Consider the following 18,368-nt stretch of genomic DNA (forward strand, 5'->3'; position numbering starts at 1 on the left):
TATGGGCCATCAGGTAATTAGTTAAAAAGTTAATTAGTGAATTTTTGTTAATTACTCAATTCTGCATTTTAATTTCTTGTGCAAGTAATGTCCGCCTCTTCGAGTAGACCTGCTCATGAACATGAATTGTGCTATCTGCCACCGGCAACCTTTAAGAATTCTTGAAAGTGTTCGCTGAAACACCCTGTATATGCTAAAAAATTAAACCAATTTAGAAATATGCTTGCTTTAGTACAACTTTTACATGCAAATCTGAACATCTCTTTAACAAGGCACTACCAAGCCAAGAGAGTGGCTTGTTGGGCTAGTTGGTACATGGTTATACTAGGAGAATGCCAGCAAACTTGAAAACGGGAAAAATCAAGAGGCAGACATAGACAAAGCGACAGGAAGGTGGCTGGTCACCTTCGCCTTCCTGTACAACCAGCCACCTTCCTGTCGCTTTGTCTATGTCTGCCACTCGATTGTTCGCTTTTTTAAGTTTGCTGGCATTCTCCTGGTATTACCAAGACAAGTTGCGAAGTCCTGCAAAACCTTTCATATGACTGATTTTGAAGCTCAGGGGTTCGTGAGCATGTAGGCCAATGTTATGAGCACAGGATTCCTCCAAGCGTTCCCTTCACCACAGCAATGAAAGAAACCACTAATCTGTACCACCCATCACACCACTGCAATGCTATTTTTTACCTGTGTACCAATTCATCAGTACAGTTGCCGCAGAAATTTATTTAGCGGCCTTGCATTTGCACCCCTCACTGCGTGCACAGCTCGTGATCAAGAATACACAAGGTTACCCCAGCACTTATCAATAGCCAACAGCCCTAAAGGTAGGCATCCCTTGCCCATAATTGTCAGTGGTTATGTTCCAAAGCTGCACTGTTGTCTATGAAGGACACAATAGTGGCTGGCTCTGGTTTAATTTTCACCACCTGGGATTCTTTAACATGCACCTAAGTCTTATATACACACGCAGCTTTTCTGCATTCTGTATCCATCAGAATGTGGCCAAGGTTCAATGCTATGACCTTATGCTCAGCAGCAGAACTCCACTACCACCAGGCCACGGTGATGGGTTGGTTGCCCATCACCAATGAAATGTGGCCCATAATTTTCAATGAAAAACTTACATAAGCCACTGATGAGAGCACATCAAGCGCAAATGCACACATGCAACAAGGATTTCTCATGCAGAAATGCAATCACACAAACCACAAACATCAGCTGTGAAATCCCTATCAAAGCTCTCATAATCAGCTGTAACAAGCAGGACCACGTGCACAAGGGGTCTGTCAACTAAATTCATTGTTGCAATGGCCTTACTGTGCACTTGCTGATGCATGCCCAGAAGTATAAAGCAATGTCATGAAGATGCACAAAGCCACAGCTTCAAACTATTTTTTTTTATTAAAAGTTTATGTCAGACCTTGAGCCTCACAATATACAAGGCATAGTAATCTGAACATGCATGCTATTGTAACCAAGCATTAGGGACTACGCAGACCCTCTGGAATATTAAAACACAAGTATTATTAATTTTCTTGATATAACAAGATATGCTCCCAAAACTGAACACATTCCTGAACCACACAAAAGTGAAGCAAAAATGGAGAAGGGTGTGCAGATACCTAGGACTCAAACATAAAGCATGATTCTCCATTCCTCAAAAACACGTTGCACAGACACAAACACACTAAAGCAATGCCATGGAGAAAGCAAGAAAGGACTGATGGCAGATCACTTCCATCAGGCTCAGAAAATGAGCAGATAGTCAGCAAATGCTTACAAAGAATGTCAAGTCTTAACAAAATAGTTCCGTACCAAAATAATATTCGCCAGGGAAAAAGAGTATTGTGCAAGCTGCTAACAATATTGTGTGCGTTTTTATGGCGTCAATAAAACCCCGGCTATAAAAAAGGCAAAATTCTATTTATTACAAAGCAGAAATTTCCTTACTTTAAATACTAGAAACAAAAACCAGTAAAAAAAAAAGTGATATCCCCAGCTTCTGTCAGCAGCATCCGATGTGGTCCATCAGCAGGCCAGCTTGAGCTTGGCAAATTCGTTGGCCACCTGAAGTGCTTTCTCAAGTGAGCCCACATTGTTCCCAATGGCTTGGGCAGACTCCTCTCGGCCGCCACCTTTGCCACCAATCACTTCGGACACCTCTTTGACCCAGGCGTTGGCAGTGAGACCCCTTGCAACAATGCCCTGCACGACATATCACACAGACACATTCTTGCAGATTCATAATATGAATTTAGGATAGTAACAGGCAAGCCAAACAACTACAAAAGGTTCTTGTGCTGTTAGTACATCAAAGCAAGGACATTACTGTAAATCTTAAGGGCTGTCCCAATAGCACGTTTTAGGTTGCAAGTGCACCATCCTGCAACCCAATGAAAGGCACAAAATTATTGATGCTCTTTCTGGTTGATCACATGTACAGTGAGTGAGAATATCCACTGAAGATGACTAGCTATGCATCACATTGATTGCCTAGCTCTCCACTAACTACTGTATGCAGCTTCAGAGGTGGAACTGGAAGCGTATGTTTAGAACTTTTGAGAGAAAGTAAAGCTGCTTTATGGAGCAGGTTTGGAGCAGCACAAGCACCATATTAGAGAATCTAGGAAGCCGCCCAACTAAACATTTTGAAACCGATACCGAGCACCTATACATGCACCAAGCAGCTGTGCTAAGAGATGGGGACAGAAACCCAGCCACAAAATAACCCTTTCCTTAATACATGAAAAACTACAGTAACAAAACGTCCTGCACAGTGAAATTAGATGCAAACAAATATTTGCATAAATCCCACTTCCTTTGGATGCTTCCATCTCCTTCAGGTGTCTTTCTTTATTGATTTCTTTTTTTCCAACAAAGCCCAGTTTAAGCCTGAAGCAACTCTAACAAGCCAGTGCTTATCTATTCAGGATGCATTGCCATTCCTGACTTTCTTTAGATGAGTTTTGTTTTAAAAAGTAACTTCAATGAAAATGATAAACATATGGAAATACGATTATACCAACAGCAAGCAGAAAGCCCCTATGTTGACGTCATAGAGTCAAACTCGCTTATAACCAATTGTTCCTTACATCATGAATTGAGAACAGCTCCATGAAAATCCTATGTGAAACTTGCAGAGCATCTGATGTCTTGTATTAAACTTCTCCCCTGCCAACTTCGACCATGTGCAACAATGAGTAATCAGAGTGTATGCTTTATGAACCTATATGCAGTGGTCATGGCTGTTACATACAAAGTTACTTCATGCCTGCAGTGCTTTATTTGTAACCAGATGCCATGTGTGCTTGTTGCTCCAGCAGTATTCTTAGCGGTGTTAATCATTCATTCTAGTGTGCAAGTGAGTGAAAAAATATTGTGATTGCTACAGGTAGATCTAGCCTTGCAAAATTACTGGCCTCTGTCTGGCCCAAGTGCTGCATACAGGCTGTATTGTCACCTAGCCTGTTTCACAAGGTGTTATCTTCCTTGCGACATCGTAGGTGCGACAAATGGGGCATGAGGTGCTTCATGGGTGCAATTTTTTGTTTGAGGTGCTGTGCTGCCCTATGAAACTACATATGTAACGTGAATGGGGAACCAATTACAACACAAATCGTCCCTGTGGCCTGGCTGTTTTTTTTTTTTTTGATAGACTAGCGAGTTCAAACAAAAAGGTTTCACAAAAAATGTCACAGTTTCGCCCTAAGGGCGAAGCAATGAATGCGATAGCAACACAGCAATGTCATACGAAGTAAGGTGAGCGGCTTTGGTAGCAATATGAATTGTAGTAAACATGAGCTGATTAAGTAAGCAGGTGTGCTGCGGCGTAAGTAGACCGACATGAAGAGAGACTCGATGACCACGAGAAGGCGCGTGTGGAACGGTGGTGTTGATGAGAAGCGCTTCCCGTGGGCAGCGCGCGTGCGAAGGGACACACCTGTAGCGCTGCACTGCCGATCCGGGCAGCATTACATGTGTAGCGTGCGTTGGAAAATGTGGCCCGACTATTACTAACTGAATGAACAAGCGTGGTGTGAGCGCTCACAAACAAACATGAATAGATCACACTGAATGACTGCAGACAACGACTGTCAAAACGCTGGCAGCAAGCCCATACGCTGCAGCGGGCGAAGGTATGTGCGGTCTATCGCTTCAACAGAAACTGAGCGGCGAATGCACAGTGCATAAAGGTCGGAGCCGTGTGGAGATAAGAGACGGTGCGGCGAGCGACGAGCGCGGTTGTTGGCAGAGTAGAAGTGACCCCCCCCGCTCCCTCCGGCCTTGGCTTCCCGCTTCCTTGCTTGCGCGTGGGAGAGATAAGAGACGGTGCGGTCGAGCGACGAGCGCGGTTGTTGGCAAAGTACCCCTCTCCCGCTCCCTCCGGCGCTGGCTTCCCGCTTCGTTGCTTGCGCGTGGGAGATTGAGTGCGTTCGCTCTCCGTGATAGCGCGCGTCCCCGCACGCTTCCTGGAAGCTCGGGCATACGGCGCGCGGTGAAGATTTATCTATACGGAACCTCACGGCGACGGCAGAAATCCGGTTGAAGTGTCCATATAATTGCTATCGCAATAAAATAGTACCGTATTTTCGCACGTATAAAGCACATCAAAAATACAAAAACGTTAACAGTAAAGTTGGGGTGCGGGTTATATGCAAATTTTACGACTCGTCCACGTAGTATCGTCAGCCAGCGGCTCTGTTCCACCCTCTTCTGCAATGCGAGGCGCGGCGCGTACTGCCGTGTAGCCACACCTCGAGGCAAAGTTCTCTGCCATTTAGTTTCGTTATCTCCCAGGGATGATTCCCACCCTCTCCCCACCATTGCGTGTTGAAGCTCCCTTCTCCCCTCCTTCATGGTCGTCCATTCTCCTCCTTACGGGTCGGCATTTTGCGAATAGTGCACGCGGTGCCGGCGAACTCGTACGTTACCCGTTCCAGCGGCACTCCCTCGGTCCACGCAAAGCGCTTCGCGATACGGCGGAGAGAGAAATCGCCGTTGCCCATGCGAGGGCTGCTCCGGCCGTACTGTCATCCTCTGTCGCGTGAATGCAAGCTGCGCCTGCTAAGCGATCCGATTCACGTCAGATGTCACGTGATTGATTCGTCCGCAATCACGTCCGTCGTATGTGAATACAGCTTTATCAGCATTGCCGAAGAGGGTGGAACAGAGCCGCTGGCCGACGATACTACGTGGACGAGTCATGCATCCGTGGATAGACTGTTCTTGCAAATATTTGAGCATGTTGCATGCAGTTATTTCCACGGGTTATATGCGCAGATATTTCTTTTTTTCCTATTGTGGACCAAATAAAGTTGTTTCACTCACTCACTTCCCAGCTGTTGTAACTGGGGGTGTGGGTTATATGCGGTGGCGGGTTATACGCGGAAATATACGGTATCTAGTTAGTTTTACTCTGTTTGCACAGAAGCAAACTAAATAATCTTGCACCAAGAATAATTCATTCTTCCACCAGGTGTTTCACAAATTCAAAAAAATCACTGCGACCGGTGCATGTGAAACGGAAATGCAAAGTCCGCATGTGTGGAAATCGCAGCTGCAAAAAATAGTCCAATATCGCTCCATGCGAAACAGGCTATAAGCTAAACCAGTATCTTATGAGAAGATGAACAGTAGGTACAAGAGCTCCTGCTACAAAACCATGGGTCCTCTGGACAGAAAAGCATTCAATTAAAAATTAAATTCTCAGGTTTTACGTGCCAAAACCATGATACGATTATGAGGCACACAGTAGTGAGTTACTCTGGATTAATTTTGACCCCCTGGGATTCTTTAACATGCACGGTACACATGCATTTTTTAATTTCGCCCTCATCGAAATGCAGCCGCCCTGACCAAGAAAAGCATTGCAGACAAAGCACATCATTAAAGGCCGGATCTTTAGGCATTAAAAAAGCGCGTTTTAGGCGCCAAAAATAGGCAGGCAAAACAACGTTTTAGGCCTCCAACGTCGTAAATATAGGCACAATAAATTTTTACATAAATGCAAATAATTTCAAACGAAGACGTGCGCGGCCTATATCTACGATAGGAAAACAAGAAATGTTATTGTCTATGATGGCACAAAGGAGCCAACAGTTGAACATAGCCGTGCAATTGTCCCATAAAACTGCTGGACTAATGACGATCAATTGGCTTCATTCAATAAGCACACTGCTCATATTCATGTTGAATGGCCACTGTACTCGAGCGTCGCATATAGTGAAACAGGCATGAAAAAGAATACTTGAAAGCGGGAAATACTGATTAAAAAAAACGATATTTTATGTCTGGCTGACGCAATTCAATTAAGACACAACAACAACAGACAAATAACGAATGCAAGGGAGACTACGATTTATTAAGAAATTAGCATGTTCTTACATGAGGACTGTTAGGTACAACTCCTCGCAATTACCTCATATACAATGACATTATCCGAATTGTACAGGCCAGACGTCCCAACACTGCCAAATACACTTCCGCCCATTTTAAGTGCACATGTTTGAAGAAATCTGTTTGGAGAGCACGCAGAACGTAGTCTAAGAATCGCTGTGAGGATTGTGGAAACGATAGCAAACTACCACCATCTCCAGATTTTTGGAATCAAAATTGCACCTCTTGTCACTGAGAATGATCTCGTACTCTGAGAAGGAACGCCCGACGGCAGTGAACACCTTAAGAAGTAAATTACAAACAAAACAAAAGCCGCGTGCACATCACATTTTTCTTTCTTCTTTTGCTCTTCACTCTCCTTTGCCCTGACGGCTCCCGGCGGTTTTGCATTCGCCAACCGCTCGCGCAATGTCAGCGCAGCAGCGTATGCTGGCCGGCGCGTCCCATTTTAATGCTGCTAGCAGTTGTTTTCCGGGAGTAGGTTGAACTAAAGGACTAGCTTGAACCCATAGAGTTCCGAACAGCCAATGTTGCCCGGTAACATGAATAACGGTCTCTAACGGCACTCGAAAGCGAAACTTGAGGCTAAATAGTGTTCATATAGGCGCCGATATTGAAAATAGGCATTTATAGGCATTTATAAGCATTAAGGCACAAACGCCAAAATAGGCAATCATAGGCACTATAAAAACACTATAAAAGCCCTTCTTAACCTCTAATTCATGCTCATATATCAAAGTGTGGCGATAGGAGCGCAAGGAGCAAAAAAGGCATTTGCCTAAAATCCAGTCTCTACACATCACACATCATAACAGCCCTGAAATTTTATTAATTCTTGCATGTAACGAGAAACTGGTTACGAGTAAAGCAGAAATCAACCTTGGGGCAGGTTGAAAGCCTGCCCCAAGGTAAGTCTTTGCTAGTTCACTGGTATACATCAGGGTCTTCCATTACCAGTGCATTGCATGCCAGTCTATACGGCGTGCATGTCACATTATGGTGTTACTGAGGACAGAAAGCATCTGAATTCCCACATTCATCCATCACAGTGTTGCGTGACTTCATCTCCCTTCAGACTGTAGCAGCGAATGCCGGCATGCACACAACCTTAACTACATACGTCAATTTTATTTCACAATGTTTTACACGTTTTGATTGTGTTAACACCCAGTCTATTATGAACATTAAAAGTTACTGTGGACAAAAGAAGATATCCATACTAATATTTTATACTTTTTATCAAACTTGTGACATGCCAAATTCATTTGCAATCTGTCTATTCCCAATATTTGTAGGTTCAAATGAAGGTGGAGAAAATGGAAATAACAAAAGAGTCCTACATCTGCACTCACAGAACTTGCGGAACCCTGCCTCTGGGAATAACCATGGCAATAGCAACTGCATGATGGCAGGCACTAGCCTTGTGCCAGGATGCCACTGTTTGCTCCAAAGAGAAAGAACTATTTAAAAGAGTAATTTGTCATCCCACGGTCCAAATTTGTCTCAGGCAGTCCAAAAGTGTCAGTGCCAGGTGAGGAGGACACATACGGTTTCCACTCCAGCAGGACAGATGATGCTTCAGGCATATTCCCATAGATTACATGCCCTTCTATGGAAGTAGCACCGAATAACTATGCTAGTACCCCCTCCTTATTTCGTAAATTTCTGAAAATTTCAAGCACATGTAGAAGCATGATTGGCAGATTTTCCGGACACAGTTATTATGAACTGCTGCCCCAATTACATGATGCAGTACCTCTGAAACAAACTACCAGCAGCAATCTGTGAAAACATTACTGCTGATGCCATGAAGTTATTCACTCACATGTTGTGTGCTTGCAGGTAGATCCCATCTAGAAACAACGATCTGATTGGTTTAACCACGGGTAGAATGTGGCTAGCTAAGTGTCATCTGTTAAACAATGTTATCTGTTAAAAACAATGAAGTAGGCTCGTGCAAATGTTCGATATCCACAAATGTTTGATTGAATTTTATGCTATTGGATATTCACTTTCGTTCGATTTTGAGTATTCAGAATTTTCGAAATATTCTACATGAACGAATAAGAATTTTAAAACATGTATAATCGACAATTTTGGTTTCAGTAAGCAAGTCACATTGCTGTTAACATTGCTCACAGCCTAAAACAAGCCAAATACGAAAAATTAATTTATATTTGTTGACCAATTTTTCAGAGCTGCTCAATTATTTAAACACCCCTGCAGCACCGCCACCTTCTCTACTGCAATAATGTATAACAGCAACCAAAGATTTCAACGTCACACAGCATCTCGTGCAATTTTTCTGGCATTATCCACATGCAAAATGTCGAAAAATGGCAGCCATGAAAAAGGTCAACGCCATTCAGGGTGACCCTGCATAGAGTTTCCTACTAAAATTACTAGAGGAAACTTTGGCGCCACGATCGTTCAGCTATTATGGGAATGATAGGTACAGTCGAGTTCCGCTACAACGAAATTTACATGACACGTGAAAAATTTCGTTGTGGAGGAACTTCGTTAACGCGAAATTAGTATGTATATACGTATGCCAAACGGCAAAGCCCCGAACGAAACCGAAACCATCGTCCGGGAAATCTTGTCGATGGCGTGGGGGCAAAGATTGAGACGTACCGAAGGTGGTCAATAAAGTGTCAACTTTACGAGAGAATGCATTTCGAGCAGCTGTTACAGTATTTTTCGTTCATTGTGGCCGATGCCTAACCAACGCGCCTGCCCGGCGGATCGCGAAACGCTAATTTTGCGGCTCATGCACCGTCACAATGAAGTGATTTGAATTATCACAATTTCATTGCATATTTATGACTAAGTCGGCAAACTTGGCAAGCTTGCACTTAACGGAAGTTTTATTTCCAGAAGTGGGTCAGCCAGGATTTCTTACGCTTCACAGCAAGCAAAGGCGTTACGCGAGTCTCACAGTTCGTTAAAAGAGCCATCGCAATGTCATTGTCGTGGGCTCTGATAACTTAAGATGAGGTCAAAAGCATCCATTACTTTCAAAGCAGTCGCCGGAGTCAGTGTGTCTAGCGGGTTGTCATTTTCCGTTCACGACGAGACGTTGGCATCATGTTGACAACAGCGGCTGCGGCGCGGCTGCCGTATCTTGAAAGCAATCTCCGCAGCGCACGAAGTGCGCGCCCGCGCGGTCCTCATCTTAAAAGCGATCTGCGATGTGGGCAAAGTGCAACTAGTGCCGGTAGAGTCGTGTGCGGTGTGCGCATTGAAGCGAGAGACGGAACGGAGGTCAATTCGCTCGCTGCTATTCAATAGCCGCGCCTTCTCATTCCACCGTGTTGACACCAAGTTTCCGCGGTCATCGAGCGAGATGTGTTCCACGTTTACTTGTGCACGCGTAACACCATGCTTGGTAATTTAGTTAGTAAGCGAATGTTTACAAGTTTATACGGCCGATATGCTTCGCCTTTCGGGCGAAACTGCGAAATTTCTTTCCTTCCGCTTTCTGCCTCAGCGATCATATGTGCCATCTCAAGAGAGAGAAATTTACGCTTCTTCGTTGGCGTAGCCATTTCGACCGGACACACACCACAGAAAATGGCAGCGATTGTGGTGATCCCATGCAGTCTCACGCAGGCGTGCAATGACCACGCGTGGCTATGGATTGCAGTGGCGTAAATCGGTACTATGAACTTCAATTCGTTCGCGAAAACCTCGTTCAAGCGGACATACGATCGTCACAGCTTTGGAAGGGCCTTATAATTTGACTACTCGGCAGTTCCAATTTCAATTCAGTCCCAGTTTCATTCTCAAAAAGTTCGTTGAAGTGGAAATACCGAATAAAACGCCTTCGTTAAGGAGAGACTTTTTTTGTATTACTTTCTATGGGCAGCTGACAGGGAATCGGAAAAGCTTCGTTGTGGCGGAAATTTCGTTGTAGCGGCATTCGTTGTAGGGGGATTAGACTGTAGTACAGTATACACCACTTATAACATAACCGCTTATAGTGCAGGACCGGATATAATACGGTCTTTTCAGACTCCCAGTAATTTTCCCATAGCACTCTATGTATACGCGTATCGCTTATAGTGCAGTTGCGAGACACGAAATACCGGTTACAGTGCGGCTGCCTGGAAGTTCGGCAGTCAACCTAGACAGCAAATGCTCCCCTCAAGCCACAAATCCCGTATTTACTCGAATCTAAAGTGCACTTTTTTTCCGATAACACAGGTTCAGAAATTGTGTGCGCGTTAGAATCAAGTACGACCTTAAATCTGCGTTACCATACAGCCATCGGCATTTCAAAATGGCCGCCTCGCACGCGCGTCGAGCCAAAGGAGGCATTGGTCGAGCCTAGCTACTCTCGAGCCTAGCTACCATAGCTTCCTCCATGTGCTGCAGTACACGTGCTTAGGCAATAGTCTATCGTCTGTCTTCACGTTCTCTGCGTCTGCTCTATCAGCATGAAGTACACAGTTCATCATGATGCCACATTTAAAAGGAAAGTGATCATGTGTGCGACGACGGACGAAAATCGGGCCGCATCACGGGCGTTCTGAGAATCCGAAACTTGCGTTTGGGACTGGCGCAAACAGAAGAAGAGGATTTTTGCCAGCAAAGCAATGCAGAACAGTTTCAGTGGACCGAAGCAGGACGTAATCTGCAACAATCCACTTCGGCGATACGATCGCCTTGGCCCTATCTTGAAAGCAATCTGCGACGAGAAAAGTCCGCCGTGCACCGCGTTTTCGCCGCTTATAGATCGCGTTGAAGCAAGAGGCATGATAGCACAAAGGTCAATTCGCTCACCGCGCTTTGCCGAGCTTCGTCAGTCGAGCGTTTTGACAGTTCATTTCCACGGTCAACGAGCGAGATGTGTTCATGTTTGCTTGTGCGCGTGACACCGTGCTTGTTAATTTATTTAGTAAGCGAATACGAAACCTAGAGCATGGTGACAGCGACAGCAGAAATGTGCCTGGAGTGTCCATTATCGCAATAAAATAGTTGTTTTGGTTATAGTGTGGTACTTCTTATAGTGCAGTTATTCGCAACTCCGGCGACTTACGTTATAAGCGGTCTACACTGTACAACTGCAAAACGTGCAGAGAGCTGTGCCCTATAAGCTGTGATCAGAAATCATAGTTCTATGCACTGTCCTTAAACGGTTCTTGTATACAACCATGGCATGGCTTAAAATGCTAAGCAGTACTATCTAAACGGAAATAATTAGCAGAGAAGGTAAATACCATTACTCATCAACGCATGAGATACCTGACTTTCGCCATAACAGTTGTCATACCACAAACATGAAAGTAACCATTTGGGTGCTTCATGTCGCATGCTGTGGTGACCTAGCAAATCGGGTTAACAGTGAACTGCACTGAATGCATGACAGTAAATGCAAGGTCAATAACATAACCACTGCCACACAGACTTCCATTAAGACAAACCCGGTTAAGTTAAATCTTTGGATACGAGGAACCATGCGTGAACATTTGGTTGGTTTCCTATAGATGCAGTGCAAAAAAAAAAAAAATCCTCTTAACACAAACTGCTAATTCAGTTAAGGTGAACTTCCACAGTTTCCACCGACACCTGCTACTCGGCTCAGCAAGAGGCCAGGATCGACAGACATGGAGAAACCAACTCCGTTAGCTACATGAGAATGGACATAAATAGCTATGCCAATATAAACGATGACATGGAAATCTGCAGTGCTCACACAATCGAAAGAATAATTGAGGAGGCCCTTCAGGTGCCTATGCAGGATGATAATTATGGTAAGGACAATGCCCAGGAGAAAAAAGGGCCAGCAACGTTCACACATGATGCAGCTGATAATGCCCTGAATGCTTCAGTGGATTTGTTTATTCCTTTTCAACAACATAAGGGCAATAAAAATTTTTTGAGCAAGCTAGGTCAAATGTAACCTTTAGTAACAGCGCATAGGTTTGCGCAGCACTGGCAAAGACTACTCAATTACTTAAAAGTTCACAAAGCAATACAGTAGAAACCCGCTGTTACGTTCCGTGTGCTGCGTTTTCCCGGCTGTTACATCGTTTTCGGCCGGTCCCGGCACAGCTCCCATAGAACCCAATGCATTGGTAACCCCGCTGTTGCGTCGCAACTGTGGGACCGTTCCCACATCATACGTTGCAAACTACCACCCTGCGCCGGCCCGAGCGGCCATTTTGACTTCATGTCGCTTGGCTTGGTGGCTTGACGATGGCATTGACCGCCTAAAGTGCCGGGGGCGACACCTATGACGTATTTTCGGTTTCCGCCAGCAAAAGTATGGCCCTTGAGATCCGTATTTGCTATCTAAAGATGGTGTCTATAACGCGTTGTAGCCCTAAAATTGGTTTTGGCTCATAGATGTTCCGTGTAAAGTCCAAGGGCGATAACGCCGTCGATGTGCGCCGTATGCTGTATGTGCGAGTGAAAGCATGCGAGGGGAGCCGACGACCGCGTTTAAATCTTGCGCACGAAAGAAAGAAAAGCAGGGAGGAAGCGCGCCTTCTTCCGTTGCGCTCGAGGCACCGGCGAGGGAGCGTGGAGGGAGGGATAGCGGGCGGCGTTGTACTGTACTCTGGCATCAACTGCGTACTGCACGGCGGCGCGCGGTCGCGCGAGTCGTATCTTGAAAGCGATCTGCGTTGGGGGCAAAGTTTCGGCAGTGTAGGTGCGTTGGCGGCTTGTAGCTTTGTGCGTGCTGTGTGTTCTCAGCGCTCAGTTTGCGTTCAAGCGATAGACAACAGCACAAAGGTCACTTCGCTCGCTTCCTCACGCCAGCGTTTGACCGCGTGTCCACGCTCATCGAGTGTGATGTGTTCATGTTTGCCTGTGGGCGCTGACACCATGCTTGTTAATATAGTTAATAAGCGAATGTTTACAAGTGTATACGGACGATAAAACTACTATCCTTACTTTGTATAGCTGTCTACTAATTTGCTATCACAATCGATGCTTCGGCTTTTGGGTGAAACTACGACTTTTTTTCACACGTAAGAATTAAAATAATATTGTGTGCAGTTCAATACTACTCCCATTTCTCAATTTTTCCTGTTTCTCGGCTCCTGCGTTTCCTGGCTCTTATGGGGTTTTTTTTACGGTCCCGTGAAAAACGTATCAATGGGGTTCTACTGTACTTTCTATCATGCAAATCCAATAAGTGTCTCTTCTTACATCACCCTTCTGGTTTCATTGCAGTTTAATTAATTGTTTTATGCCATAGATACTTGGGTGCAACAGGAATAGTAGATATTGAGTTTTGTAGATCAATTCTGTTAAAGGGCCCCTAAGTCACCTCTGATAATAAACAATTGTGTACTCTTGCCCTGGCTTTCTTGGTCCCTTCTTCATACATGATGACGCTGATAGGGTATTGCATGTGATGTCACCCGGATAAAACTGCCAACTGGTCCACATACAAGGGATATTGGTTCTGATCTGTCTGCTAGCATGCCTTTATCATGCAGTTGCACGCACGCTCTTTCTCATCCATCTCACTTGCCTGTTGTGCGTAATGAACTGATTTCACCTCTTGTAATGTGCTTTGCACTGCGCTGTGGCAGCAACAGTGTGTGGCCAAAAAGTGCAGAGACCAATAAGCAGAACTTCGTGTTTTCAAGAAAGAAAAGAATGCTAATGTGACTTTTGATAGTGACATAGCGTTCACGTGTCTTCTAGAGAAGTATGTCGGTGAGGAGAGAGCACCCATGGGAAGGGTAGCGAAGGTGAGTGAGAAACCACTTGCTCTCCTTCAAGCTCAGAGTGGTTCAGGGGCCTTTGGGACAAATACATTTTCACAGTCCCTTCAAATTCGTCAGAGAGAAGAAAGTCATGTTCGCACAAATGAATACTATAACTCGTGTTTAAAGCAAACAGAAAAGAAGAAGAAAAAGAAAACTAAACATAAAGCAAAACAAAGAAAGAACATGCCTTTGCTTGCTTTGTAACTGAAGCAATTATATTTCATAAGTACTTTATGGCATCTGGACTCGGCAAAGAGGCGCAAGAGTGCCTCCCTTGACCCAAAGGAGTGGCGAGTGGCAGATAGATGGCCTCAAATTGCCACACGCACCTTGCATTTACCCTTTCAATGCGAGCAAACTCCGTGTGACAGATGGTGCGTTAGCACCATATCTTGTGCAGTAACAATAGTGGGGCTCGGGAAAGAGCCATTTCACCTTGTCAAAACTTTTTGCTCTATGGTTTGCTCAAGCACAGAGGAACCAAGCTAATGAAAACCATAAGTGAAGAAGATCGATTAGGTAGGAACTTATATGAAAAATAAAGATGTGCTTTAAATATGGCTCATAGTCCCCTATGCCAGTTATCGTAAGGATCAGTTTCACAATGTGAGAGATAAGAACAAATAGGAATCAACGAAACAGAATCATTGTAGGATATTACTGGCCCAAGATTTCAACAGTGGTGCACCACCACAATGTACCCAATTACTCATGGCTCAGTTCACTTGCAGTGGAGCAAGATAGCAAGTAAAATTCCAGACAGAACAGAATGCTACAAATAGCACAGCAGTTCTTTCACTGAGCTTCCTCAAAAGCTGAAGCAGGGAGTATTCTTCCACAGAGACTTGAAATGTGGCTTCAAATGTTGCAACTAAATTATGGGGTTTTACGTGCCAAAACCACGATCTGATTATGAGGCACGCCGTAGTGGGGGACTCCGGAAATTCGGACCACCTGGGGTTCTTTAATGTGCACCTAAACCTAAGTACACGGGTGTTTTCGCATTTCGCCCCCATCGAACTGCAGCCGCTGTGGCCGGGATTCGATCCCGCAACCTCGTGCTCAGCAGCCCAACACCATAGCCACTGAGCAACCACGGCGGGTCAAATGTTGTAACTGAACAAATTACTTTCAGCCACTGAGGGTCAGCATATATCTATTCACATGCCACTCTAACTACAAATAGTGAACCTAGATATTTGTACAGCTGAATCATGAAAAATAAAATTGTCTTCCATCCAAGAATGGCTTCGTCTTACTCTCAGCTGAATGGCAATTTTCCCTTTCAAGTAATTATCTTGACCTTACAGATTTCCGTGGGGCCGATTTGCCACAAACAACTGTATCATGTAAAGAGACCATGCACATGCACCCACACAAGCCCATATATTCACAAACATGCATGCCAGCAACTGCCTTATTACTTGCATAGACAACCCCTTTGAGTTAACCACAAGGGCATTTATTTGTAAGTACACAATGCTTAGCTGAAAGCTCAAAATGGCAGCTTACCTTGGGCACTGTGCTCAAGCAAATGACCTTTCCCTTCTCACTGTCCTGGCTGAAGAACATTGCAGCTGCATTGGGTGTCAGCGTTCTCACTTGCTTCAATGCAGCATCAAGTGCCTGCAGTAAGTTGGACAAAGAGAGCAGTGGTCTTATGCCCCTGCACAGAAGCAATATACAAAACGACGGCGAACACTGTACTGCTACCATAACCATTCACTCACCTTTGCGTTGTCTCCAACATCAAGTGTGTGGACAATGTAGTCACAATCTTTCTTATCCTCTAGAAGCTTCTTGACGGTCTCAATTGCCTGTATAGTGCAAATATAAAGAGCTATTACTTCTAGACGCAGACAAATGTAGCAAGAAAAACACTTCACACAAAATAAAGTTATGCTCTAATCTCAATACTACAACAACAGCACAAGAGAAATATTTGACCATAATTCAGACACCAGCTGGACGCAGTAAAATCTGACATGTGGGGACAACATGCAGACAAGAGACTTCTCATGAGGCTCTTGAACCAAGCTAAACCTGAACACAGTACACACAGTACAAGTACACCCAGAGAACATGCCTCAAAGGGGCCCTGAAACACTTTTCTAACTAATCATAGAATGGCATCACTATTAAGTTACATTGGCTCACAAATCTCCTGCTGCAAAAATTTTTCGAATCCTTCAAGCACAAGCGAAATTAGACATACCCACTTATCGGACTGATCAGTGGCTTTCTCTCTCCTTTCATTTTCACTAGCGAACTGGAAGCTACACAGGGGAGACGGCGAGGGGGCGCAGAAGAGTTGAAGGTTAAAAGCAAGATGGCTTGTGGCGGCACCCTGTGGTGGCTGTGGTATCTTAATGTTTTGCATTGCGGAGGTTATGCATAGCAGACACAGCAACACACAACTGTCTGCACTGGTCTTTAGACCAGCAGTGCAAAGATAAAATAGTTTTTCTGTCATTTTGAGATCATAGACATACACAGTGATGCCACTGACGAACTGAGATTTGGAGCAGTTTGTAGCATCCAGATTAAGATTTTGGAGCACTTTGGAGCTAATAAATGCCACCTGCTGGACACATCCTAAGCTATTTCAAACACTTAAAATTGACAAGCGTTATTCCCGAAAGTATTTGCTTGCTGTAAAACAATGTTGCTCTGCCTCTAAATACATGAGTTTCCCTTTAATTTAAATGAAGGCAACAAATCTGTTCACACAGTGTGCTGTAATTAGTTTATTTCAAGTTTAGTGAAGGTGCTCACATGTTGCCTTTTACATTGTATGACTTTTTTCATTGACAGCTGGCACTTTGTTATGTTTTCAACAAGGCTCTAGCATCAGTCAGAAACGCCTGGTCAGACTCAATGTCATCAATGCTTTTCTGAGCCAGGCAAGCCTTGATGAGCCCCTCGTAATGCTCAGTCATTGCTTCAGACGACACCAAGTACTTTTCAACGGTCTGTTTTTTCTCGTAATGCTGAAGCTTCTGTTCAGCAACTGGCCAATTCACAACTGGCGTTGACCTATTATTTCGACACCAGCAATTCAAACAAGCTCGATTATTCGGACTGCCTTGTGGCACCATCACTGGCCCATAAATTTAAGTATAAGTACGACCGAAATTTCGGACACCTTAAGGTACGCCATTCTATATATTTCGGACTCCACCTGCACGACTGCGTTTTAATTTGACCGCCGAGTTGAGCGGAAATAGCAATATTTTGGCGTTGATATGTCGCTGGCATCGCCGCAGCATGGTGGTCGGCCATGTTGCTGACACCTCCTCGAAACCGAAACTTGCGAAGCCTAGTTAATCCAGCACCAACCGCGCCCAAACTGTCTTTTTGTGGCGACAGCATAACAGTGGTACAGATACGGACTGACGAGATCGTAGGCAAGCGTACGTGCACTGCAGGACCGCGTTGACAAACTTCGGCTTTATTTTTGGACGATCCCTTTCCGGGATGCTTTCACTTTCGCGACATTTCTCGCGACTAGCACTGGACACGTCGACGGATGATAGCGTTCCTGGTACACTACCAAGTATGCTGACGCTAGTGACGCGAAATCCCGCGAAAGTGAATGTATCCCCAAAAGTGGTCAACCGAGAATAATGGCTTTTTTAGCCACTGGCGGAATATATTCAGTTAATTTCTGGCGGATTTGGATATTTCAGACTCCCAATTTGTACTTTTAGGCAGTCCCCATCGAGCCCGAATTATCACGGTCGTCGTTCGATTTATGAAGCCGCATTAGTCATGTGCACTATGCACGTCTGCGGGCCACTGCGGCCACAGACGTAATGCGTAGGCGCCAATTTTGGTGCACTTCGAGCGCAAAATCGTGTATATTTATCAGGATGGCGCAGGAAATCTCGCATGGCGCAATCTGGCGCATTTGGCGCAGGAGTGGGCGCACTGCATATATATATTTTTCATTTATTTAACTCAAATGAGCAATCATTGTATTACTAAGAATATTCTCACAATCACAAAATCAGCCAATAGCTGCTGTGGGTAAAGCTGCTTGTGGTGACACAGCATGATGACAATGAGGAAGTGAGAGCAAGCGATTTTTCACTGCTTGTGACACGAGACTGTAAATTCCCTGCTGCATGCAGTGCAATAATATTTGGCTCGCAAGTTCACAGGGATCTTGTTAACACATCAGCAACGTTTTCTTACTATGATCAAAAAGTGTTTCAGGGCCCCTTTAACTGAAAACAG

At 44.7% G+C, this 18,368-nt stretch overlaps 1 protein-coding gene across 1 annotated transcript in view; it reads right to left on the reverse strand.

Annotated features, from left to right (window-relative positions):
* Positions 1 to 1,385: 1,385 nt before the first annotated feature.
* Positions 1,386 to 18,368, reverse strand: part of LOC119436141 (alanine--tRNA ligase, cytoplasmic-like) — a 76,332-nt gene continuing 59,349 nt past the window's right edge. Inside the window, exons 21-23 of the mRNA XM_037702902.2 lie at positions 15,860 to 15,946; positions 15,642 to 15,755; positions 1,386 to 2,208 (exon numbers count right to left, since the gene is read on the reverse strand). Of these exons, the coding sequence (XP_037558830.1) occupies positions 2,032 to 2,208; positions 15,642 to 15,755; positions 15,860 to 15,946 (378 nt within the window). The 3' untranslated portion in view covers positions 1,386 to 2,031. The remainder of the gene's footprint in view (positions 2,209 to 15,641; positions 15,756 to 15,859; positions 15,947 to 18,368) is intronic.

This window comes from Dermacentor silvarum, chromosome 1, assembly GCF_013339745.2.
Source record: "Dermacentor silvarum isolate Dsil-2018 chromosome 1, BIME_Dsil_1.4, whole genome shotgun sequence".
In the NCBI taxonomy this organism is placed as follows: domain Eukaryota; kingdom Metazoa; phylum Arthropoda; class Arachnida; order Ixodida; family Ixodidae; genus Dermacentor; species Dermacentor silvarum.